The 26,353-nt window shown below is 46.5% G+C and overlaps 1 protein-coding gene across 1 annotated transcript in view; it reads left to right on the top strand.

Annotated features, from left to right (window-relative positions):
- Positions 1-26,353, top strand: part of COLGALT2 (collagen beta(1-O)galactosyltransferase 2) — an 89,178-nt gene that overhangs the window by 48,647 nt on the left and 14,178 nt on the right. The window contains exons 2-7 of the mRNA XM_075616901.1: positions 5,315-5,425; positions 6,316-6,433; positions 8,829-8,963; positions 10,342-10,546; positions 12,700-12,819; positions 16,773-16,849. Of these exons, the coding sequence (XP_075473016.1) occupies positions 5,315-5,425; positions 6,316-6,433; positions 8,829-8,963; positions 10,342-10,546; positions 12,700-12,819; positions 16,773-16,849 (766 nt within the window). The remainder of the gene's footprint in view (positions 1-5,314; positions 5,426-6,315; positions 6,434-8,828; positions 8,964-10,341; positions 10,547-12,699; positions 12,820-16,772; positions 16,850-26,353) is intronic.

The following is a 26,353-nucleotide window of genomic DNA, read 5'->3' as shown; positions in this document are numbered from 1 at the left end:
ACTCCTCATATTATACCCCAAAAGCACTCGCTGACACAAGCAGAGCAATATTGGAGCAAAGCACCTTGATACATTGATGCAAAATTATTCCGGCATCTGCTCCGGTGTTGACGCTTGATATAAATCTCCTCATGGCCAGTCGAGGTGCTGAACCCTTGGCCATCAGGTTTGGATAATGTAGGCAGAAAGTGTCTGGATTCATATTAAATACTTTAAAATTGTCGCGTTCCAGTGTTTTTCCACGAAGCTGAAATCTACTCCCTTTGAGTACAAAACAACGTAGTATAAATAGCGCAGACGTTCTGCACACTTTTCAGTTTATTTATGGTGAAACGCTAAAGACAGCTTCTGTATTGTGCAAGCAGGGACGCGGAGTCACAGCAAATACACAGATATTTCCTGTAACCCAGAAACCCAGTAAATTGTCTGCTTTCTGTCCAAAAGGACCTTTTGCAAGTAGACAAATTAAAATAGAAGAGAAATGAAGACCTTTGGGTGAATGAATGGCTTTCGTAAGAAAATATGAACTAAAATAACCAAGAAGGATGGATAGTATTAACTAAAGGCTTATTCAGCATTGAACCTGTTTAAGCAAATAAGTTGAGGATAAGTTGTACTGTAGCATTCTTACACCATAAGAAGCAGCTGTATCAGCACGTCCAAGGTGGATAAACACGACAGTTTTGGTTAAAAATTGTAGACTAAACTAAATAAGGTTAATGGACAACATGATGAGATCCCCGACAGCAAATGAGTCGAAATGTACCACCTGCAAAGGTAGCGCCGGTACAAACAAAATGGCGGGCAAAAGTGCATCAAATTTATCAAAGAAAAAAAGCCCATTGGTATTTTTCCCTTAATGAATTGGGTGCAGTATTTTTGCTCCAGTTTTGCAGCCGGGAGAGTTAGCACTTGCATTAGCCCTTTGAATTGATGGCGTTCCTCAACATAACAAGGGTTTCTCTTATAATGTTCAGTGTACTTTAATAGCACAATGTTGTCTGTAGCCATCTCAGGCTCTAACTCCAACCCCCTGGATATCACCTGTGGTGTACCGCAAGGCTCTGTTCTGGGGCCCCTACTCTTCTCAGTGTTCATTAATGATCTTCCCACAGCTTGTAAGGGAGCTTCAATACACATGTATGCAGATGACACAATCCTGTATGCACACAGCCATAGCCTCTCTGACCTTCAACACATACTTCAGTCTGACTTTTTGAGACTCGAAAACTGGATTTCACAAAACAAACTGTTTTTAAACACTGACAAGACTGTAACAATGGTATTTGGGACCAAGACTAAATTTGTAAAGCTTCCAGTGACTGAGCTCCTGATTAGAACCAACGCTAACACCACCCTAACACCTGTCACTAGTTTTAAATACCTGGGCTTATGGTTTGACTCCCACTTAACATTCGGGATGCACATTGATACCCTGACAACCAAGACCTATGCCAAACTAGGGGTACTTTACAGGAACAAATCCTCCCTAAGTCTCCTGGTCAGAAAGCGTATTGCACAGCAGATGCTAATGCCAATTATTGACTATGGAGACATAGTATATGGCTCGGCTCCTCAAACCCACCTTAACAAACTTGACACCCTCTACAATTCAATTTGTCGTTTTGTTCTCCAATGCAACTACAACACACATCACTGCGAAATGCTCAAAGAACTAGATTGGTCATCACTAGAGTCTAGGCGCAAAGTTCACCTTTCCTGTCTCATCCTCAAATATTTTCTTGGCAAGCTACCCAGCTACCTGAACAAGCTCCTCACCCCTACCACATGCAGTACCTATCACCTGAGATCAGACTCCAAAAGACTATTCATGGTCCCAAGACTCAACAAAGTATCCGGACGTTCCTCCTTCTCCTTCCGTGCACCCCAAAACTGGAACAACCTACCAGAGACTCTCATATCCACCACCAGCTTAAGTTCTTTCAAATCTAAGGCTGTCTCACACTTTAATCTGGTCTGTAACTGTTTCATACGCTCATAATATATATTTTCTTTAACGGTGCATGCAATGTCTTGTATATAATGTATACCTTGTTCATTTATGTAACTGTATTTGTAACCATGTATTATTTTGTTTTACTCTGTGCCCAGGACATACTTGAAAACTAGAGGTAACTCTCAATGTATTACTTCCTGGTAAAATATTTTATAAATAAATAAATAAATAAATAAGAAATGGGATAAAAAACACCCACAATGCAACAGCGAGGTTTTTTTTTGCATTTTTGTTTCCAATTTCGCTTCCTTAGGAAACGTTTTGCCGGACCTCAAAGGTCAAATGTCACCAAGTATTAAGATTTCGGCAAAATATCGCCAGTGAGCGAAACATGGCGTGGGCTCTACATATAGTGTCAGCATCACACAAATCTAGCGGTTTTAGAGAATTTAGCAAACGAGCATATTAGGGATATCGCAATGCGTACAGACGATGCGTGGCAGCGAATCGCTGCCAAATCCTGACAAGGTAGCAATGTTTTTCACGCCTGAAAGGGGGCAAATGTAGTCTGCCTGGCGACCTTGTCTCACATATTCCTAGTACTCTGGGACACTTGCTTTAGTAACAGTTGCTAGTGATGTAGGAAAGTGAGCTCTGTCTCTCTATCCAGAGGGAATCGTGGCAGATAGGCAGGGAGTTTAACTGACTGTAACTCCAGCTAGGAGCAGATCGCTAATTAGAGAAGGTCGGCATGCCTGATAAAGTGGCACATTTGAGCTGCTCAGTTGGGAACCCCTAATCTGCCAAACAGATTTCTGCTGCACTGTTTTGACACTGCGAGTTCATTCAGGCTCAAACGGTTCATGCTCAAAAGTAGTATTGTTACAAGCAGATAAAGTGTTTTTGTTTTCATACTGGGCAAGAATACTTGCCTGGTGCAGACAAAATGGCATCCAAGGTCAGCTTCACTCTGGTGGCCAATAGAAAGCTGTGATGCCCGCAGGAGATGATGTGGCGGCTTTAGATTGGCCAGAATCTCTCAATATGGTTACCGAGACAGTGCCCTCCATACATATCTTTAATGATATGTTCATAATGATCAATATGTAATTAACAAAGATCCTTTCTAGAGTGATGTGCAGAATTCTGGAAACATCCTTAGATGTAGGAACCATTACAGTGATTTTATGATGTCAAAGGGATGTCCAGTATTGTCAAACTGGTTTATTGAAACCATGAGGCTTTGAGCCAATCCTTGTTTTAAACCTGTAATCACAGCGCATAGATGTCAACCTCCAAGGGCTGAAATAGTTGGAATTGGGGGTTCTAAGCCAAAAATTGCTCTTGAGTGGGAAAGTGCTATAAGTTTTTAGAGAGACTCAATTAATATCTATGAGATGCTTGTGCTAAGATTCAACGAGACTGGCTCAAAATTAACGATGCATTTCTATGGCCAATAGAGCCAGGTCTGGATTACAATCTCCTGGTGACATGGAGTTATCTTGGCCATACTGAATGTCACAAGAGCTGGTGGCCCTTGTAGCTTGTAATGAACGCTATAGGGTTTTGCTTGTCTCAGGGGTCAAAATGGAAGAGGAGGAGCTCCCCATTCAGAAAAGATGGGGAGAGCCAAGTGAGTACTGCAATATAGCTCTGGTGCCCAAATCTTTGTGACGGTAGACAGTTTGGCACTGAAACGTGGCATTCAAGAGGCATCCGAGAGAATGGTTATTAATGTAAGTGAAGGTGTTAATAAGTAGTATAGAGAATGGTTATTAATGTAAGTGAAGGTGTTAATAAGTAGTATAGAGAATGGTTATTAATGTAAGTGAAGGTGTTAATAAGTAGTATAGAGAATGGTTATTAATGTAAGTGAAGGTGTTAATAAGTAGTATAGAGAATGGTTATTAATGTAAGTGAAGGTGTTAATAAGTAGTATAGAGAATGGTTATTAATGTAAGTGAAGGTGTTAATAAGTAGTATAGAGAATGGTTATTAATGTAAGTGAAGGTGTTAATAAGTAGTATAGAGAATGGTTATTAATGTAAGTGAAGGTGTTAATAAGTAGTATAGAGAATGGTTATTAATGTAAGTGAAGGTGTTAATAAGTAGTATAGAGAATGGTTATTAATGTAAGTGAAGGTGTTAATAAGTAGTATAGAGAATGGTTATTAATGTAAGTGAAGGTGTTAATAAGTAGTATAGAGAATCCTGCAGAATTTGTCAACAACTATTTATTTGACCAAAGTGACGAATGGAAGTTATTTGTTTCATTCCGTTGGTGCCAACATGTTTAGTGAGCAATAACGCACCTGTTAGCATTCCATGGTACTTAACATACTGCACGGTGTACATGCTAAAGCTCTCTTAACCTCTTCCATGCTGGAAAGTCCACAGCATCAAAGTACAACAGTCATTCAGGCTCCAGGATCATGTGTATGCATGTTCTGGCTCCAGGATCATGTGATTGCATGTTCTGGCTCCAGGATCATGTGATTGCATGTTCTGGCTCCAGGATCATGTGATTGCAAGTTCTGGCTTCAGGATCATGTGATTGCATGTCCTGGCTCCAGGATCATGTGATTGCATGTCCTGGCTCCAGGATCATGTGATTGCATGTTCTGGCTCCAGGATCATGTGATTGCATGTTCTGGCTCCAGGATCATGTGATTGCATGTTCTGGCTCCAGGATCATGTGATTGCATGTCCTGGCTCCAGGATCATGTGATTGCATGTTCTGGCTCCAGGATCATGTGATTGCATGTTCTGGCTCCAGGATCATGTGATTGCGTTTTCTGGCCCCGGGATCATGTGATTGCATGTTCTGGCTCCAGGATCATGTGATTGCGTGTTCTGGCTCCAGGATCATGTGATTGCATGTTCTGGCTCCAGGATCATGTGATTGCATGTTCTGGCTCCGGGATCATGTGATTGCATGTTCTGGCTCCGGGATCATGTGATTGCATGTTCTGGCTCCAGGATCATGTGATTGCATGTTCTGGCTCCGGGATCATGTGATTGCATGTTCTGGCTCCAGGATCATGTGATTGCGTGTTCTGGCTCCAGGATCATGTGATTGCATGTTCTGGCTCCAGGATCATGTGATTGCATGTTCTGGCTCCAGGATCATGTGATTGCATGTTCTGGCTCCAGGATCATGGGATTGTATGGCTCTGAGTCCAACCACTTCCTTCTCCTATTTGAAACTACCCCAGACTCTTCGGCACGCAAGAGGTTACGAGACCCTTTATACGCACACATTGCAGTAGATTCACAATCTGGTTGGCTTGTTCATATGAATAAAGGACTTTAAGTCTAGGATGATGGTTTAAAATATTCCTGTCTTTTTTTTCCTAGGGCAGCGACAGATCACAATGTTGATAACACTACCGCCATTTTACGAGAATGGTTAAAGAATGTTCAAAACTCCTATCATTATGTTGAGTGGAGACCCATGGCAGAACCGCCGTAAGTACAGGATTTAGAATATTGAATAACATTTTTTTTTACTTGGATAGTAACTTTGTACATAACATTTTGAATGGACAGTGAGACGCTCCCCTGGACAGCCCCATTTCAGTAAATGAGCCATGTTTACTAAGTGATGTTACTCCATTCGTCACCTTTTGAGACAGAAGGCATCTCACCACACTTAAATGGACTATATATGGCCATATTTACTGAACCGTGACGGAAGTTGCCTTCTATGGCCTAAAGGGACTTGTCCAAGGTCACAAAGAGCTGGATTCAAACAGGTTCTTCCACTTCAAAGACAGCAGACCTTTCCATTGAGAGCTCCTCCTGAGTTCCTCAAAAACAAAGGTAATAACATTATAATGAACAGGAGCTCCGTGTAATAATTCCCTGGGGAGTTTTTAATCCGTGCCATACAATTATTTCCCATTCCAATAAGATCGGTGGGTCTCCCTAACGCAACAAACAAGACCAATTTATAGTCAACATGAACGCTTTGTTTTTCTGCTTGTTAAGATAGGGCTTGGACTAGTTTGTATGACCAATTATTAGCTGGTCTACACAGCAGCACAAACATCATTTTGTTTCATTCATAATCAAGAGGGTAGATCAAGTCTTCCTAAAACTAGGGCAAACTTAAAAAAACAATTAGGAAGAACGACTCGGTTAGTAAGTGACTCGGTTAGTAAGTGACTCGGTTAGTAAGCGACTGGGTTAGTAAGCGACTGGGTTAGTAAGCGACTGGGTTAGTAAGCGACTGGGTTAGTAAGCGACTGGGTTAGTAAGCGACTGGGTTAGTAAGATACTGGGTTAGTAAGCTACTCGGTTAGTAAGCTACTCGGTTAGTAAGTGACCCCATACAGTTAATTATAATTTCTTTCCAGTTTTTATGCGGATGAAATTGGACCGAAACATTGGCCAAGCTCAAGATTTTCCCATGTGATGAAACTTCGACAGGCCGCACTGCGCACTGCAAAGGAAAAGTGGTCGGACTACATTTTCGTAAGTTTTAGCACACAATAAAGTCTCACTCCGGCCAGCTTCACTGCTCCCAGTGATAACACAACGTATCCCGTTAAAATGAAGAGTATCTCTGATGTTCTGTAGGATTCAGGAATTATCGAGAGGATTAGCAAAAAGTGAATTGACAGGTTTATCGCTAATTCGTCCAACATATCGATCCCATGATGGACCTTTTGTCAAGGCTGTAGGATTCAAGCCCATACAGTATTTACTAAGCAGTTATCTGCTATAAGACATGGCCGGCGCTGGAAGACACCTTACAGGCCATTGTAATAATACAGATGTATAAGTGCATCAAGACAAAAACGTATCATTGGAAAAAGGCGACTATCCTCTCTTCTTCCCTCTCCCTCTGATCTCCACTGTCTATCTCCACCTATCATACCCTGCATCCCTCTGACCCTCGCTCTCACCACTGCACCCCTCTGATCATTTCTCTTGCCCCTGCACCCCACTGACCATCGCCCTCACCGCTGCACCCCTCTGACCATTGCTCTTGCCTCTGCAACCCACTGACCCTCACACTCACCCCTGCACCCCACTGACCATCACACTCGCCCCTGCACCCCACTGACCATCACTATCACCCCTGCACCCCACTGACATCACTGTCACCCCTGCACCCCACTAACCATTACTCTCACCCCTGCACCCCACTGACCATCGCTCACCCCTGTACCCCACTGACTATTGCTCTCACCCATGCACCCCACTGACCATTGCTCTCACCCCTGCACCTCACTGACCATCACTATCACCCCTGCACCCCACTGAACATCGCTCTCACACATGCACCCCACTGACCATTGCTCTCACCCCTGCACCCCACTGACCATAACGCTCACCCCTGCATCTCACTGACCGTCACTATCACCACTGCACCCCACTGAACATCGCTCTCACATGTGCACCCCACTGACCATCGCTCTCACTCCTGCACCCCACTGACCATCGCTCTCGCCCCTGCACCCTACTGACCATCATGCTCACCCCTGCACGCCACTTACCTTCGATTTTTTCCCTGTACCCCACTGACCATCACTATCACCCCTGCACCCCACTGACCATTGCTCTTGCCCCTGCACCCCACTAACCATTACTCTCACCCCTGCACCCCACTGACCATCAGTCTCACCCCTGTACCCCACTGACCATCAGTCTCACCCCTGTACCCCACTGACCATCAGTCTCACCCCTGCACCCCACTGACCATCACTCTCGCCCCTGCCCCCCACTGACCATGTCTCTTGCCCTGCACCTCACTGACCATGTCTCTTGCCCCTGAACACCACTGACCATCGCTCTCACCCCTGCACATTTGTGAATAATTTTAACTAATTATAGTACAGGTAACTTTGTACAGGACTAGTGGAACTGGGTGAAGGAATATGTGCTTATTTTCACTGGATCTATTTAAATAAACATTTTGTAAAAAAACCCAGCTGGGATACATAACCAAAGATTTAGTAGTCTGCGTTATTCCGAGGTCATTTTCGGGGGGGGGGGGGGGGGGGGGGGGGGTAGCCGCACTTTGATGTGATAGTAAGTAAATTCACTTTGGTTTCTGCCTATTTTCCCAGTAGATTTGCCCAGCATTGATCGGATGTGACCACCATTTGTAACATGTCCGAGTAAACATGGTCCTACTGAATATGCTGTGAAGTTGTCTTCTCCTTGTCAGGGAAGGTCTATATGTCACAAATACTAGTTCTATAGGACAGGGTCCATACTGCCGTTTTGACAAACGATCAAGTACTTTCTAGGCGTTGCTGCAAAACTAACAGTGTTGTGTGAAGATATACGATGCTCTTTGTTCATTTTCACCTCCTAATTTAAATACTTTTGGGGTCTGTCAAAAAGTATGGATTATGGACCATGGATACTTATGGACTAAGTAGTGCTACTCCGTAAGACATCTTCCAGCTGTGCTTAGTAAATGGGGCCCTGTATGAAGTGACTTGGCTGCGAGGTTTCTTCTAGCATGGACGTTGTGTTGTGGCGTGACAACGCTTAGTAGATATATGGTCCTTTAACCCTTTGAGCACCGGATGGGCCACGGCACCAGAGTGCCCTGTCTACCGGGACATCCCGATCACGTGAACGCTCCTCGCGTCCTCTGCCGGCCACATCACGTTCAGCAGTCTCACCTGGGCAGAACGCCGTCTCCGCTAGAAAACGAGCTGAAAGACCCTGATGTAGCCACGCCGTCATGGGCCCCGGGAGTGCCGGGCTTAAAGGGTCCAGGCCCATTCACTTGAATAAGGTCCGCACAGTGTCTTCCAGTACGGAAGGTATTTTACAGAGTAGCACTGCTTAGTAAATATAGCCAGGTATGTATTGTACACTCACATACTTGTCCTTTGTTTTTCCCAAGTATATAGATGCAGACAACTTTCTAACCAATCCCAAGACCTTGAATCTGCTGATCGCGGAAAACAAGACAATTGTGGCCCCGATGTTGGAATCTCGGACGCTTTACTCTAATTTCTGGTGTGGTATCACCCCTCAGGTAAGTACGTCTCACATATTCCTTCTGTATTCCACAACGAGGCGGCCTCATCTCGTGTGCACTGTGATTGTTGTTATTTTTTAAGGTGCAATCCCGAATAGCATTCTTGTAAAGAATGGAACCATCTAATTGTCTTCCTTAAACAAATGTAGCCATGCTTGAAGTGCCCATTGGCTGCTTTACTTTCTTTGGGAAGAAGCTTTGGGTTCTCTGAGTGTTTGTCAGTCTTTACCCTCTTTTCTTCTCTGAGAGCCAGTAACAATAAGGGGAGAGGAGGAATTTGCCTCTGCAAACTCCTGTTAAACACACAGTGACATCACACAAAAGGAAGCAGCCAGAGTCAATGAGCGTGTCATTGCAATACTGCCCCAATCGGCACTATTGCAGTTTAATGAATAACTCCCATAGAACCAGATTTAGTAATAAGTGCTACACCATAAGACACCATTTGTGCTTGAAAATACCTTACAGCCCATTCAAGTGAAAGAGATAAAGGGCCATATTTACTACACAATGTTACTCGGTAAGGGCTGCTATATAGCGGCCACCTGCGCTACTCCGTGCGAGCTCGCGGCACTTATAATTGGCTGAGGTTAGTCAGCCCTTCTATACAAGGGCCGCGCACGGCAGTGAGCGTGCAGCCGGCCGACAGCGGGAAAGACGGGGAATAGAATGATTTTGTGCTGCTACCGGCGCTGAAATGTATGTATATGTGTGTGTGTGTGTGTGTATATGTATGCATGTGTGTGTATGTGTGTGTGTGTGTCTGCACAATGTTAATAAATATTTTATTTTTATCAATGTGTTTTTTTTAAATAAATAATAAATTACACATACATACATACACACACACACACACATATATACATAAACATACATACACATACGCACATACAGTACCTCACTCGCGCACAGTATACACACAAAACGTGTGCGGCACGTGCACGCGCCTTCACACAGGCACTGGCGCACACATATATATACACAGTATATAACAGCCCTAAAACACATACCAGACTAGACGGCACCTTAAAGACCCTTCATGTGACTATATTTACTAATACGTGCATGAAGGTGTCTTATGCAGTAACATTGTTTAGAAAATATGACTCCTAATCCGTTTGAATCTTCTCAAGCCAACAGCCAGCAACCTTATCTCCCTATGCATTTTGCTTTCTTGATATCACTCATTGCTAAATAAAGGCCTTCTTCTCAATCTGCCAAAGCGGTGTTTTTGGCCAAAAATCCCCATTAAAGTCTACAGGGATTTTCAGATGAAAACGACCCTAACAGCCGCTTCTGCAGATATATAATTGCCTCTCAAACCTATAAGTTAACACATAGGGAAACGCATGAAACCAGCTGTTTTCTTTTGCAGGGCTACTATAAAAGGACACCCGATTATGTCCTCATAAGAGAGTGGAAAAGAATGGGTTGTTTTCCTGTTCCAATGGTTCACTCAACAATGCTCATTGATCTTAGAAAGGATGCATCGGAGGACCTGCAGTTCTATCCGCCACGTGAAGATTATACTTGGACGTTTGATGACATTATTGTGTTTTCATTCTCCTGCCGGCAAGCAGGTATGTATCTGCCTTTTAATTATATGATTTTAACCTTTGCAGTGCTCTTATGAAGTACCTGGAACCTCATGGGCCTGGCACCCAAGAGGCGCCATTGACGTACCAGGTACATCATGGCAGAAATGCCATAGAGGATGCCGCTTCATTGGGCAGGATGTTCCAACAAAGTGGTTGGCCCGATCAAAATGGAAGTCGATTAATCAGAAGCGGTCATGTGATCGCTACTGGAGTGATCACATGAGTGCAAATGCCGGAGATCTAGTGTTACTCTAGCACTGTAAAAGTTAGGCTGTATTGATTGGTAGAACTACAGATGTAGCCGACGTTCTTTCACCCACTGGCTCCTTTGGAGCAGTCTGGCCATTTGAAGGCAGATAAAAACTACTTGGAACAACTGTCCATTTCCTAAACTCAGACCTTCCTTGGCTTTCTTTCATACAGTATTTTGGACAGTCTTCTGTCTTTCCCAAGCATGTATGACTTCTTTCTGTATTGGCCCCTACCACCTGTGCTCGGAGGCTGTCCCTAAATTCACCACGCTTTCTGTGAAGTAGTACTCTCGCATTTCCCTGAGCCTCCCACCCTCCAGCTTCTGAGCATGGCCTCTTGTTCTAGCTCTTCTCTTTGTCTGAAACACAGTTCTGCACCTCCAGCACCTTGTTCAAACTCTTGATATATTTCCCTTCTCTCCGGCATGTTGAGCTCCTCCGGTCTTTCCTAGTTTTACGATGTACACCAAGCGTCACTTACGAATCCCTTCTTTGCACAGCCGCCAATTAATTTGTGCCACGCTGGAGATACGGCCTCCAGGACTAGACACGGAACCCAAGAGCCCGGCTCCACGAGGTCCGTTATTAAGTAACGCCCGCTTTAGCAGACACATGCTTAAAGCCTCCCATGTTATTTGCTGTTAACGCAAGGTGTTAAACCTTTGCTAATACGTTATACAACGGCCGTTGTTTTTGTATATTATTAGCTTTTTTTGGATAGACGTAAACCTCAGGGACCATGGTTTTGATATTGGCCTGTTTTCAGTACTCAGTTACTGGACCTTTGTGCATATGTCCTCAGGTGAGGTCTTACCAATTACAATATTTATTTTTTAAATGATATAGGTATCCTAGGGGTGTGCAAAGTGGGGGGCGCGAGATTTTCAGGGGGGGGGGGGGGGGGCGCCGCTGTTACAGAAGCCCTGCGCTTCCCAAAAGCATTTAAAATAAACGCCGGGGGATCGCGCGAGGCCTCTGTAACTTTTTACTTCCCTCCCAGTGACGCGTCTCCATGGCAACCTGGCATCAAATTACGTCGCTGGGTCATGTTGGCAACGTGACGTCACATGACCCTGCGACATCATTTGACACCGGAGCCGTGCAGGGAGGGGAGTGCGAGCCGGAGGAGAGAGGGGGGCACATGTAGGAAACTTTGCGCACCCCTGGGGTATCCCATATTTCTTTTTTTTTTTTTTAGCAAACTGCCACCTTGTGGTTATTTTGATTCTTCCTGATGAACAATGAGTTAGATGGATACCCCAACTATTGCTAAATCCTCTTACTTAAAGGGACAATCCCTCTTAGGGACATAGTGTACTAATGGCTGTGACATGTTTAAGGTGTTACATTTGGGTGAATGATGCCTTTTTTTAACCAAAACGTAACACCGATAAGTCCTTTTTTAAATATGTTTTTTTTTTAAATTAGTTTGTAAACACAGGGAGCTGAGACTTGGGAGAGGTGTGATTCCCTCGGACTGCTCCCTATTGTCTGATGTCACTGTGTGTTCAGCAAGAGTTTGCGCAGGCAAAGCTTTCCCCGCCCCTTGTCTCTATTGGCTCTCTGATAAGAACACGTAGGATAAGGGTAAAGAAAACACGCCCCCATTCAGAGACCCCTCAATAATTTAATTTATAATTAATTTGCAGAAAATTAAAGCTGCCAAATCTTTGCAATTAGCATGGTTCCTTTTGTTTTTTTTAGGGCAACCAATTAGACTGTTGTGTTTTTCCGGCTGGGTACAGAGCACTTCACCTTTAAACCTTCTAGAGAAACAGAACTAGCAAAGTAAAAACTGTCCTGAATGAGCCATGCAAATGAAATCACGTGTAGCCTGATATGTACAGTATGTATAGTATATATTCTGTGCTGGATCTCTTCCAGGAATTCAAATGTATATTTGCAACAAAGAGCATTATGGATACCTTGCTGTCCCGCTGAAGCCCCACCAGAGTCTGCAGGACGACATCGAACATTTTATTCACGTACAGACAGAGGCGATGAGTAAGTAATGGTGAAGAGAAGTGCTAATGAAGCAGTGATTCTGGGCTTGTTCTTTACAGTACTGGACCCGTGGACTCCTCCGGAGCTAAACCGCCCTATTGTACCTATATGTGTTATACCAGTGATCCCCTCTACTGTTTTTTTGTTGACCTCCCCCATTTTGCTGTACATGATGGGGAGCGCGGGGTCCCATGGAGCGGAAAGGGGCCGTTTTGAAGTTCCTCAGTTTAAATCTCTTCCCCCCCTGGTTCTACTCCTGTAAAAAAGAAGGATTTTCTTTGTCCTTCTTGATATCAGCATAAGCTTTAGATATACAACACGCGTGTTCAAGAGTATAGCATCCTGACTCGTGTAGTCCTGCCAAAGTTTACATGGGCATATAAGACAATGAATTTCTCCCAGAAAATGTAGTTGTATGAAGCATGTAGGAGGAGCCTTGGTGGAACCCCATTTATAAGAGCCCAAAAAGTTATCACTGGAGGAAGCAGCTGGGGATGGACTATGGACCAGTATGGACCATAATTATATAAAACTTCAGTGTGATATTTTGCACTAAGACTGACATTAAATCCTATGGAAACTGTGAGATATTCTGCATTATAGTGGAATGTCTGGAGATATAGTTTTAATCAGACAATGTCACTTGCTACATTTATAAGATAAGAGTGAAGTCACTGCATGCTCCTGAGGGCTACCATCTGGAATCATGCTATAGTTTGAGGATAGTGTTATTGTGTATGTCAGTAAGTCAGCAGCACACAAAACATTCTAAAAATCTATGGTCATGTCAACTAGTTTAAACTAAATGCACAGGCTGCAGATGGTTTTAATTATCAGTGGAACATTTTCCTTAGGTATGAGAAGCTGAGATGACTGAACCATTACGTACAATGCCTTTTACATCAGTAACGCAACTGCATAGCTCACAATTATATAATTATTGGCTATAGTTGCAATTTAATCTACTTCCAGTACATAATATAATGCAGAACTTGTATAATGGGATTAATTATGGAGAAAAGTCATATTAGTATGATAGGCGTTCATGATAATCTCATTTAACATTGACCGTATTTCCAAAGATGCTACTTCTTACTCATTATCAATGGGCCCTACAGTGTTGGAGTAATAATGTATGTTGCTCAATGGTATAAATCAGTAAGAACCTTTGTGGTTGACATCTTGGCTGTTCTGTGAAACCCATTATCCAGCAACAATCTGACTATGAGGTAAATGGTAGTGGGAAAGTCTAAGTATGAGAACTCGATGTGAAACACATGTCATATTCCATGGGGATTATGGGCGTCAGTTTATCGCGTAGTAGAGTATCTGTAAACAGGCGCTCGCATCATCTTAACATGATTCATTGAAGAGTGTCAGTGTTCTCCAGCTTGCTCTTTGGCATATGTGAGTTTCCTTATTATGAGTGTATACATCAAGTCACTTTGGGCCATATTTTCTAAGCGGTCTTCTGACAAACGACATCACCTGGTGCTGGAAGACACCGTAGATCCCACTGAAGTCACCGTAAGGTGTCTTGTGGCAGAAAACGGCTTGGTAGATATGGGCCTTTATCTTGCTATTCAGTCTGATGTCAGGGTGCGTCTGCGACAGAGAAGACGGATTCCCAGGGGTCAAAGTGGGCAAGATAACAGGACAGGGCTGTCTGGGAAGAACTGATGGGACCAGAAGAGTTTGCACAGGCAAGACTTGGGGAAGATAGATGTGATTGGAACAGGGACAGACCGGACAGCAACAGACTGACACACCAAGTGGAGGGAAGGCTAAATTAGGCAATATACAGTAGAGGCGGGGAGGGGGGGACGGGGACTGTTAAGCAGACAGGTCTTTGGAGATAAAGGAAAGCAGCGCTATCCTCTCAACTAATAAATCTTAATACATTTGTGATTAGTGTGTATTGTGAAATTATAAAGTGAGAACACCAAATACACAATAGATAGTTAATGTCCTATTTGGGATATACTTAAGTCCAGCAGCCAGAGTCCAAAGAGGGATTTTTTCCACGTCCCTCCAAACAGTACACAGGAAAAACAAGGATGTGCTCCGGCACATACTGGAGGCTCAAGCGATTTTTTTCGGATATAGAAAAATACAGGGAAAACAGTGTATTAATGAACAAATTATTGTCATTTTCAATTAATGGAACAGATGTATTCACAGATAAACTTGTGGTTCCAATTTCATTCTCACAATAATGTTTCCAAATTTCTACTCGGTGTATTAATAAACAGACTCTTATAGTTGACTAATTACTTAAACAAATAAATTCCCAAGTCAACTTGAGAATCTGTAAATACAGCAATGCCAACAAGTGTGGATAGTATTAAACTTCAAGGTGGGTTCAGATTTGTACGATAAAGGATATATTTAATTAGTGTGGCTTTCACCTGATCTTGTAGCTTCTAATCCTCCTGTGTTTCCAAATGGCAGCAGACGAATTATTGCTGTGTGTACTTGTCACCCAAATGGAACTCAGAGGTATTTTCTTATTTGGATCAGGGTATTAGATTGACAAAAATAGGAGAGGAAATCATGGTGCAGTACATTTAATAGTGGAACTGGTTTAAAACAATATTGCACTCAGAACAGCATTTGTGTGTCAGCGTTGTGGATATCTTCCCAGCTTTTGTTGGCAGTCTCTGTCCTTCCTTGTTCTGGTCTGTCAGCAACTCGGCTTCCAACGGCGAAAATCCGCAGCCTCTCTTCTCTCCCGGCTTGTGCACAGCTTGGGAGGGGTAAGAAGCCAGCGGTACCTGCAGGAGCGTGCCCGTGTCCTGCCCGCAATCACCTGCACGAGCTGCTGGTTCCCGATTGGCCAAGGGGATTCAACCCGTCACACAGACTATGATGGTCTGTGATGCTCAATCCAACGCGTTTCGCTATGATACTTCGTCAGGGATTTAGCTCTCATGGTTCTGAATAGCTTTAAATATTAACCACACTTGTTGGCATTGCCGTATTTACAGATTCTCAAGTTGACTTGGGAATTTATTTGTTTAAGTAAAGACACTGACTGACACTGAGATTGCTGCAGGGGAGCCTGGTTCAATTCCCGGTGCCGGCTCCTTGTGACCTTGGGCAAGTCACTTTATCTCCCTGTGCCTCAGGCACCAAAAACATAGATTGTAAGCACTACGGGGCAGGGACCTGTGTCTGCAAAATGTCTCTGTAAAGTGCTGCGTACAATTAGCAGCGCTATACAAGAACATGCTGTTATTATTATTATATTATTATTAATTGAAAATGACAATAATATGTTCATTAATACACTGTTTTCCCTGTATTTTTCTATATCTGAAAAAATCGCTTGAGCCTCCAGTATGTGCTGGAGGACATCCTTCTTTTTCCTAGGTCTTTGGAGATGATGGGTCCTAGGAAGTGTCCCAGCGTGGGACTGTCAGGGACAGAACCACAAGATCATGGTCAGCATTACAGGCAAAAACAATGAATGCTCAATGGGTGCAGCGGATACCAGGCTTCTGTAGCCAGGAATGGAGCGATGAATAACAGGACAAACGTAGGCCAGACCGCAACAGCCTAGTCCCTAGCCCAGCAGCAGAGGAGATAATCACCTTTAATGGAGCACCACCGCAGACAGTACTAAGGGGGCCCTTACATATTGCTCCTCAAATCTGGGGCAAAACCGCACTATATTCATCAAACCAAATGAATCCCATTGGGAGCGATAAATCTGGTGCTGTTTTTTTGCCGGTTCAGCCCCCGTTTTGCAGCTGAAAGACGATGATAAAATAGCTCAATAACCTGCTGGCAATAAGGAAAAGAAGTCTATCAATGTGGAAATGACCATAGAAAAGAGTCCCCACCCTACTCATGTCACATTATGTTATTGCTATCATTTGACTCAGACTCCGAAGTATTGAAGCAGAGACACCGATATTTATGTGTAACCGTTCACTCTTAATGTATTTTAGTTGACCGCCCCCCTCTGGAGCCATCTCAATATGTCCACGTGGCGCCCAAACACCAAGATAAAATGGGGTTTGATGAGGTACGTTTTTGTTCTTAAATACACAACGCCGCTGTATATTTTTTAAACTTCATATTTCTATTTTAATTTGTTAAAGGTTATAATGTTTCAATGGATATCATATTCAGAAAAGTTTAAATACCGAATGTATTGACTTTTATTAAAACAGATACATGATACAGTATTATTATTATAATTATTATTATTATTAACAGAGTAAGCATACAAACATTTTAAAATATAGGACATTTTTGCACAGGACTCAGACAGGGAATATCTGTGAAAAATAATTACAGGCTCATGGGACAGACGTGGCTCAGTGGCACCTTACCCTTCCTTACCTTTGATATTGATGATTCTGGACCCGCTCCGAATCCCAGTATCAGCAATGCTTGTGACCTTGGGGAAAGTCATCCTAAAGCAGCAATCTGTGTTGCTCTGGCTAAGAGAATGGCTTATAAAGTGTCTTCCGAAGCCACAAGCTTCCTTCTCCAGGAGACACTGTGTCCCATATTCAGCCTTCAGACACAGCCTGATTACAGTACTTCAATGGAAGGCGTGTTATGAGTAACACTTCTTAATGAACATCACCCTATATTGCCATGGGGTGATTTTTACTCTGGCGGCTAACAGAAAGCTGCAAAGTCATCGGGAAAATATGTTATCTCTATTAATAAACCCATTAGCCATCATTGATTTTTATTTATGTTCACTGCAAAATTGAAAGTATAATATTTTGGGAGCCAGAGGGGCCATGCTGCTGTAAATAGACCATGGATGTGACCACCTACCCAGTGTGTTCATTTGCATCTCATTACCCAGAATACTTGCCTGCAGAATAAGCACTTATAACATGACAATACGGTGAACGGTGTACAGTAGGTTTGGGAACCGGGGCAGACCGTGCAAATATAGTCATGGATCCTCTTGCTAAAACTTGGGAGGCATTTTCTGAAACCACTCACTGTGTGATTGACAGGGTACAACTCTGGCAAACCCCCTCTTTGGATAAAACGAAAAAAGTTGAATTTGGGGGATAACTGCTTTAAGCACTAAAATGATACACATGGACTCTTTATCCCTGTACATTTATGTACAGCGCAATATACATTGGCAGTGCTATGTAAGAAAAATTCCATTGTGGGAACTTAGAGGCTGCAGAAGCAAATGTTATAGCATGAGCAATATTAGTGGGCCAAAAGGAGGTACCCAAGAGGAGTCATTAGAGTTTTCCTGGCTTCTAAGATCCTGCAATTTTAATGTCCTTACCCAGAATCCTTGTCTGCCGCTTCAGCGTGCTATGGTATATGACAATCGGGTGAATGAAGTGGGTTTGGGTATTGGTTGAAGACTTGCAGATACAGTATATTTCTGCCTATTGTAATGTTCCTTGAGATTTGGGCATGGGGGCAGTTGGATAACATAAATGGGAATGCATTGTGGAAGTATGAAGAAGTTAGGCCCCAGTTGGGAGGTTGGATAACATTAATGGGAAGGCATTGTGGAAGTATGAAGCAGTTAGGCCCCAGTTGGGAGGTTGGATAACATTAATGGGAAGGCATTGTGGAAGTATGAAGCAGTTAGGCCCCAGTTGTCTTCCCAGAGGAATCTTTAAGACTGTTGCTATAAATCACTGCGATTGGTGTTAAATAGCTGAGACCCACAGGAAGTCAGTGAGAGTTGACTGTTGGGAACAGACTTTAGTCAAATAAACTCAAGGGTTAAAACACAGGGGTTAGCAGGAATTCACGGGTTAAATCAGAAGAGTTACTACAGGTAGTTGCCAGTAAGCAGAAAGTTTGACAAATTCCAGTGTAAGAATTTCTTTGTACTAAATGGCTGTCTGCAATCACTCTAATTATCTCCAGCTGTCCCGTGGCCAGAAGAGAAGAACCCCAGAGCTGGGGGCTGTTTTCTTCCTGCTCTGGGTTAGAAGATTAGTATCTTTGTGACCTGTTGCTTGGCCTTAGGGCCTCCAACTCACAACTCATCACAGGCCAAGAGATGTGCAAAACTGTCCAAAATGCACTCGCAACAATCTTTAGCGCCCCTCCCCCGTATAGGGTAAACTATACACATTTCCACCATAAATACATGTTAACAACATTAGGACGTTAGTGTGTTAGGTGTCACAGTGACTGGTGGAGAAGTTACAATGTGTCCATGACAATCAATATCTGGGACACCAAAGAAAATGACAAGTGGAAACAGACTTTCTGATATTACTAACCCACACACTGACCCACCTACCTACCTACAAACCCACACACTGACCCACCTACCTACCTTTAAACCCACACATTGACCCACCTACCTACTACAAACACACTAATTGACATACCTACCTACTACAAACACACTAATTGACCTACCTACCTACTAAGAACACACTAATTGACATACCTACCTACTACAAACACACTAATTGACATACCTACCTGCAAACCCACACCTTGACCCACCTACCTACTACAAACCCGCACATTGGCCCACTTATCTACCTACAAACACACTCATTGGCCCACCTACCTATCTACAAACACACATTGACCCACTATTCTACAAACCCACACATTGGCCCACCTACCTACCTATAAATCCACACATTGACCTACCTACAAACCCACACATTAATCCACATACATACCTACCTACAAACCCACACAATGACCCAACTATCGACAAAACGCACACATTGACCCACCTACCTACCTACAAACCCACACATTGACCCACCCACCTACCTAAGAAATGAGAACTTACATCCAAATACACCATTCATTCCAGAATGCGATCATTTAGGCTAAGGCCCCGGTATCTCAGCTGTAACGCGCGCCCGCGCTTTTGGCGGCGCGTTCAGCCGATTCCCCGGTCTGCAGCTCACTGCAGGAGCAGAGACCGGGGGAAGCGTGGCGGAGGAGTGATGGGGGCGCGGCCATGACGTCACCCGGCAGGTTCGCCCTCATCGGCTGAACCGCCGGGGGGCGTGCCTAGCCGCTCGACGCGAGTCCTGCTCTCAATTCTATTGAGAGCAGGAGCAGCTCTCGCGCGAGCGCTGCGGCCCCCCCTCGCAGCGGGCCCGGCGCCATTGAGGGGAGGGCTCTTGTAGTAGGCAGTGGGGGCAAGGCCTTACATGGGTAACAGATGGGCCATTACTAAGCTCTAAGATTCACCTTGAACCATAGTAAGTTCCATAAATATTCATAAAATCAAATTGTAGTCTCAGCAACAGCTGTAATTTGCAGTAAGTAGGTATTGTGATATACAAGTAAAGTCCAGTGTGGGTTAAATTGGAGAGATCGATATATGGGGATGAGATGTGTATTGATACACTGTCTCTAAGCTGTGACATCTGGTGGGGGGCATATGCACAACAGAGGAAAAGTATCAAATTACCTCTGAAGCCCCCTCTCCGAATGTAGTGTTGATCGTAGCCTCCCTGTTCCTCCGTTAGCGCGGTGCAGAGTATGGCAGCACTGTGTAAGGCCTGGTCCAGGGTGAAGGGAAGAGCGGAGCGAGTGGGCTGGCGCTCATGAGCAGTGACGTCACCTGCATGTAAGCAGGAGACCAATCTCTCTCTCCCCCTCCCTTCCCTCCCCCCTCGCTTTCTCCCTGTCCGCCTCTCTCCCCCCCTCCCTCTCTCCCCCCTCCCCCTCTCTCTCCCAACCCCCCCATTCTCTCTCCCACCCCCTCTATCCCCCATCTCTCTCTCCCCACCATTGCTCTCTCCCCTGCTCTCCCACCCCCCTGCGCTCTCTCCCCTGCTCTCCCACCCCCCTGTGCTCTCTCCTGCCCCTCCTGCGCTCTCTCTCCCGCCCCATCTGCGCTCTCTCTCTCCCGCCCCCGTGCTCTCTCCCCCCCTGCGCTCTGTCTCTCCCGCTCCCCCCAGTGCTCTCTCTCTCCCGCCCCCCCTGCACTCTCTCTCTCCCACCCCCCCTGCGCTCTCTCCCGCTCCCCCCAGCGCTCTCTCTCTCCCGCCCCCCTGCGCTCTCTCACTCCCGCCCCCCCTGCGCTCTCTCCCGCTCCCCCTAGCGCTCTCTCCCGCTCCCCTTAGCGCTCTCTCTCTCCCGCTCCCCCTAGCGCTTTCTCTCCTGCTCCCCCTAGCGCTCTCTCTCTCCCGCCCCCCCCTGTGCTCTCTCTCTCCCTCTCCCTTCCCTCCCCTCTCTCCCCCTTCCCTCCTCTCTCTCCCCCTTCCCTCCTCTCTCTCCCCCTTCCCTCCTCTCTCTCCCCTTCTCTCCTTTCGCCTCTCTCCCCCCTTCCCTCCTCTCTCCCCCCTTCCCTCCTCTCTCTCCCCCCTTCCCTCCACTCTCTCACCCCTTCCCTCCTCTCTCCCCCCTTCCCTCCTCTCTCTCCCCCCTTCCCTCCTCTCTCTCCCCCCTTCCCTCCACTCTCTCCCCCCCTTCCCTCCTCTCCCCCCTTCCCTCCTCTCTCTCCCCCTTCCCTCCTCTCTCTCCCTCTTCCCCCCTCTCTCTCCCCTTCTCTCCTTTCGCCTCTCTCCCCCCTTCCCTCCTCTCTCCCCCCTTCCCTTCTCTCTCCCCCCTTCCCTCCTCTCTCTCCCCCCTTCCCTCCCCCCTTCTCTCCTTCCCCCCTCTCTCTCCCCTTCTCTCCTTTCGCCTCTCTCCCTCCTCTCTCCCCCTTCCCTTCTCTCTCCCCCCTTGCCTCCTCTCTCTCCCCCTTCCCTCCTCTCTCTCCTCCTTCCCTCCTCTCTCCCCCCTTCCCTCCACTCTCTCCCCCCCTTCCCTCCTCTCTCTCCCCCCTTCCCTCCGCTCTCTCCCCCTTGCCTCCTCTCTCTCCCCACTTCCCTCCTATCTCTCCCCCCCTTTCCCCCTTTCTCTCCCCCTTCTCTCCTTTCCCCTCTCCCCTTCCCCCCCTATCTCTCCCCCTTCTCTCCTTTCCCCCCCTTCTCTCCTCTCCCCTCTCTCCCCCCCATACCCCCTCACTCCGTTTGTTCCCCCCCACCACCCCATTTGCCCCACCACCACCCCATTTGCCCCACCACCACCCCATTTGCCCCACCACCACCCCATTTGCCCCCACCACCACCACCTCTTTGTTTTACCCCCCCTCACACCACCACTTCGTTTTACTCCCCCCCCCCCGTTCACATCTCTCCGTTTTCAGTTTTTGCTTGTTCCCTCCATTTCGTTTCCCTCCACCGTTTCGTGTGTCCCCCCCCATTTCGTGTCCCCCCCGTTTCGTGTCCCCCTACATTTCGTGTCCCCCCCCCCATTTCGTGTCCCCCCCAGTTTCGTGTCAGAGAACAGCAAGCAATGCAATGCAATACAAGCTCCCAATGCTTGTATTGCATTGGTTTAGCCTTGCTGTCCTCTGATTGGATAAAGTAGGTCATGTGATCTGAAGTCGGAGCTGCAGATTCAAAATTTTGAAACGCTTCAAACTGAGCTCCGACTGCAGCTCACGGGCACGCGCAGAAGGGAGCTCACGCAGGCCACACACATTGTCTCAATGTGTCTCATCGTGGCGAGCGTGAGCGCCCGCACCAGCTCAGCGCCACCCTGGACGCAGCCTTAAGCACTGTCTCCCTCACATCGGATGAAATCGAATCCTGTGGGATGTGCATCTGCACGGCTGCTGCGCGTCACACCAATCCGGGGTATAGGCACAGGAGATCAACGTAGGATGCGCTGAACAAAGGCTGAACAAAGAGACTGTGCAAAAAACTATGTAAAAGCGCTCAGCAACTCACCAGGTGGATGAAAAATAAAAGAAATGTATTAAACTACATAAAACAAAAATACATAACAAAACAGGGGGAAGCACTCCTTGAGAAAGCGCTGTAGAAGGGTGAAACTAGTGGGAGTGCTTCCCCCTGTTTTGTTATGTATTTTTGTTTTATGTAGTTTAATACATTTCTTTTATTTTTCATCCACCTGGTGAGTTGCTGAGCGCTTTTGCATAGTTTTTTGCACAGTCTCTTCGTCCAGCGCATCCTACGTTGATCTCCTGCGATCATTAACAGCCTTTAATTATAACCATGCAGTATATATGCATTTTAACCAATATGATACAGAAAATTGCAGGCAAAACTTCCCAGTTAGCATAAATGTGTATATATATATATATAAAACAACAGGCATGCTCATAGTGTGTCATGGAACAAGAATCACATTCCTGCCCGACCCCCCTTCTGCTTGTCAGCTCCTTAAGTTCAGCTGCAGGCATTGGCTCCACATACACACACTGTGCCTGTGTAACATGCAACAATGTTGCATTTTTTGCCTCTGAGCACATAATCAGTGAACTGCTACTGCAGCTTCTCCAGTCCTCCCAGTTAATGGACTTTCCCATGTTCTCCCCTGTCTTTTGCTGACAGTTAGTGCAGTCCCACTCAACCTTTAGTGTGACCCCTGCCCCTCACTTTCTTTTCCATCCTAGATTACAGTGAGTACAGACCTGTCTGCATCCACCCCTGGTAAGGCCTTTCTCTCTTACCATAGTCTAACCTCACAGAAGCATCCCACATAGAGAAGCACTCTCTACCTACATTACACCCACAAGTTCCTGTGTTTTCTAATCCAGCAATAAAATTAAGAAAGACATTAAGGACTTGTCATGCTTTGGAAGAGGGAGGACATGAGTTGAGCTTACTGGAATCATTCATACATCATTCGTGACCCTGGTTCCAGGACAGTAAGAGAGAGACCGTGTATTAGAGGTCTACGCAGAAGCTATCACTCACAGCCTTCATGCTACAAAGGTGCAGCTCTACACAGCTATACAGCAAACTGCTACAGCTTTCTGCAAAAACAAGCAGCAGTTTAAACAGAACAGTAAAACAAAGACCTGTGTTAGGGAATCACACAGGGGCTACTACTCAAAGACTTTATGCTATACAGAATAGTCTCTGCACCCCAGGACAAGCAGCAGCTTCACTCTGCCAGACAGGGCAGCAAGCTTTATACAGCAAACTGCACACAGCCTGCAACCTTACAGAGAAGCAAGCAGCTTACACTGCACGAGCAACCCTGCACACAAGGCAGCAGCTTTGCAAACAGACTGTACACACAAACCTAATTGCCTTTTTCTCTGTCTGAGTCCACCCGCTGCTCAGCCCCACAGTGAGGAGCCAACGGACACCTGTAAGTACAGCTACCCCAACGCTGCACGCTGCAGGACACCGCTCGGCATCATCTGAGTCAGACGCCCATCGCTGACAAGGTAAAAGACCGCACGCCACACGCACTGGCAAAAGGCCTACACACACCTACAGCATGGCAGAACTCAGAGCCTCACCAGACATCACGCAGGAAAGCGATCTCTCAGACACAGAGACCGCTGCGCATCTGCAACAGGCGCAGGCAGGCGCAAGGCCCAAACGGACAGTCACACTGACACAAAAGGGGCGCGAAAAATATGAGACTGACGTTGAAGCGCACCGCGCTAAATTAGAGTTGGCCTGGAGCACAACCACACTGGGAATACGCAATGTCACTAGTATTGGCAACTATGCGCAGCAGCTCGAGCAGGCAATAACGCAATTAAGGACTGATCACTCGCGTTATCAAGAGCTATCAGAGGCATACGTTACTTACCTGACCAGGGCCAACACCAGCGAAAGCCTGCAAGAAAGAGACTTACAGAGCAACATTGACCTGGCACGACACAGCCGCGTACGTACCACTATCACGGAGGCTGAGAGTAGGAGAAAGGACCTTTTGCTGGAAACCGCATCGCAGCGCTCAAGCACATCCAGACACTCATCAAGGTCAGCAAGATCAGCGCAGTCTAACGCGTCCAGCGCAAGCACAAACGCTACCAAGGCGAGAGCCGCTGCAGAGGCCGCACGTGCCCGGGCCGAATATGGTCGGAGAGAGGCAGCCGTAAGGGCAGAAAAGGCGCGCATAGAAGAGGAGGAGCAGGTCGCCGCCGCCGCCTCCGCTGCCAATGCCACCGCCGCCGCTGCCACCGCCGCCGCTGCCAATGCCGCCGCCGCTGCTACCGCCGCCGCTGCCAATGCCGCCGCCGCGGCTACCACCGCCGCTGCCAATGCACGTAGAAAGGCCGAATTAGACGCGGATCTAGAGGCTCTAAGCAAAGAAGAAGACGCCGCTGCCGCCATAGCCCAAGCCGAAGTCCTAGAAGCAGCTGCGAGACAGGACGGCGGGGAGCTACCCTACAGACGGATTGCCTCAGAGGATCCAGCCCAACGCACTGAAGACTATGTAAGGAGCCTCTTCAGTGTAAACACAAGCGCACCATCTCAACACGGATGGGGCGACTCCACAGATACCGAAGACTCGCCAGGACCACGAGGAGAAGATGCTGCTCCATCAATGGCACGTGCTGCCTGGGATAGCCACAGCCACAATAGTGATCCGCACGCCAGCGCGCACACGGATGCACCACCACAGGCTCGCAATCCAGGTACACCCACGCGGGAGAAAACAGCCCCTCACACTGGCCAGCAGCCATCACGCGCCCACGCCAAAGAAGAGGCGACCGCACAGACCGTCCCAGCAACTACCTCAGAACGGGGCAAACGCGCCGATGTCTCAGGTCTGACAGACATAGCCAAGTACATGATCCGGCGCGACTTGGTGCACGCAGGACTCATCAGCTTCGACGACCGCCCTGAGAACTACCGGACGTGGAAGTTCACGTTCAAAGACGCAATCGACAGCTTGGACTTCTCAGCAAGGGAAGAGCTCAACCTGTTAGTTAAGTTCTTGGGGAACGTATCCAGGGAGCAAGCGCAGAGACTTCGGACGGCAAACGCACATCAACCCCAAGTAGGTCTGGACCTAGTTTGGGAAAGGCTAGAAGAGACCTATGGCAGCCCTGAAGCAGTCGAGGATTCACTCTTCAAAAGAATCGAGAGCTTCCCCAAGATCACGAGTAAAGACTACTCGAAGTTATGGGATCTTGGAGACCTGCTGCAAGAACTGGAGTTCGCAAGGAAAGACCATTCTTTAATAGGTCTCAACGCCCTAGATTCAGCTCGTGGAGTGAGACCCATCCTGGAGAAGCTACCCTTCAACCTCCAAGAAAGGTGGCTTTCACAAGGCTCCAAATACAAAAGGGAGAAGCAAGTCGTCTTCCCCCCATTCTCATTCTTCGTGAGCTTCATCCGCGAAGCGGCAAGGACAAGAAACGATCCCAGTTTCATCTTAGGTGCGCAAACCACATACAGTGCGAGCAGCCTGAAGAACGAGAGACCAGCGACGAGATATGGTAACCCCCAAACACCCGTCTCGGCCCGCAGGACGGACGTGCCTCCCACGACCCAAACTACTCCCGATCAGTCGGTCGCCGGAGACAAGGAACCAAGGGACCCAAACAGGGAATGTCCCATACACAAGAAGCCACACCCACTCAACAAGTGCTTTGGGTTCAGGATGAAGTCCCTAGAGGAACGCAAGAGGTTACTTGGAGAATTCGGAGTCTGCTTCAAGTGCTGCGGTTCCACTACCCATCTAGCCAGGGACTGTAAGGAAGAGATCAAATGCACAGTGTGCGAGAGTGACAAGCACGTGACAGCGTTACACCCAGAGGCGATGACACTCC

Source organism: Ascaphus truei, chromosome 10 (assembly GCF_040206685.1).
Source record: "Ascaphus truei isolate aAscTru1 chromosome 10, aAscTru1.hap1, whole genome shotgun sequence".
Classification (NCBI taxonomy): Eukaryota; Metazoa; Chordata; class Amphibia; order Anura; family Ascaphidae; genus Ascaphus; species Ascaphus truei.
Note: the sequence above shows the minus strand (reverse complement) of the source record. Positions and strands in the feature narration are given on the sequence as shown.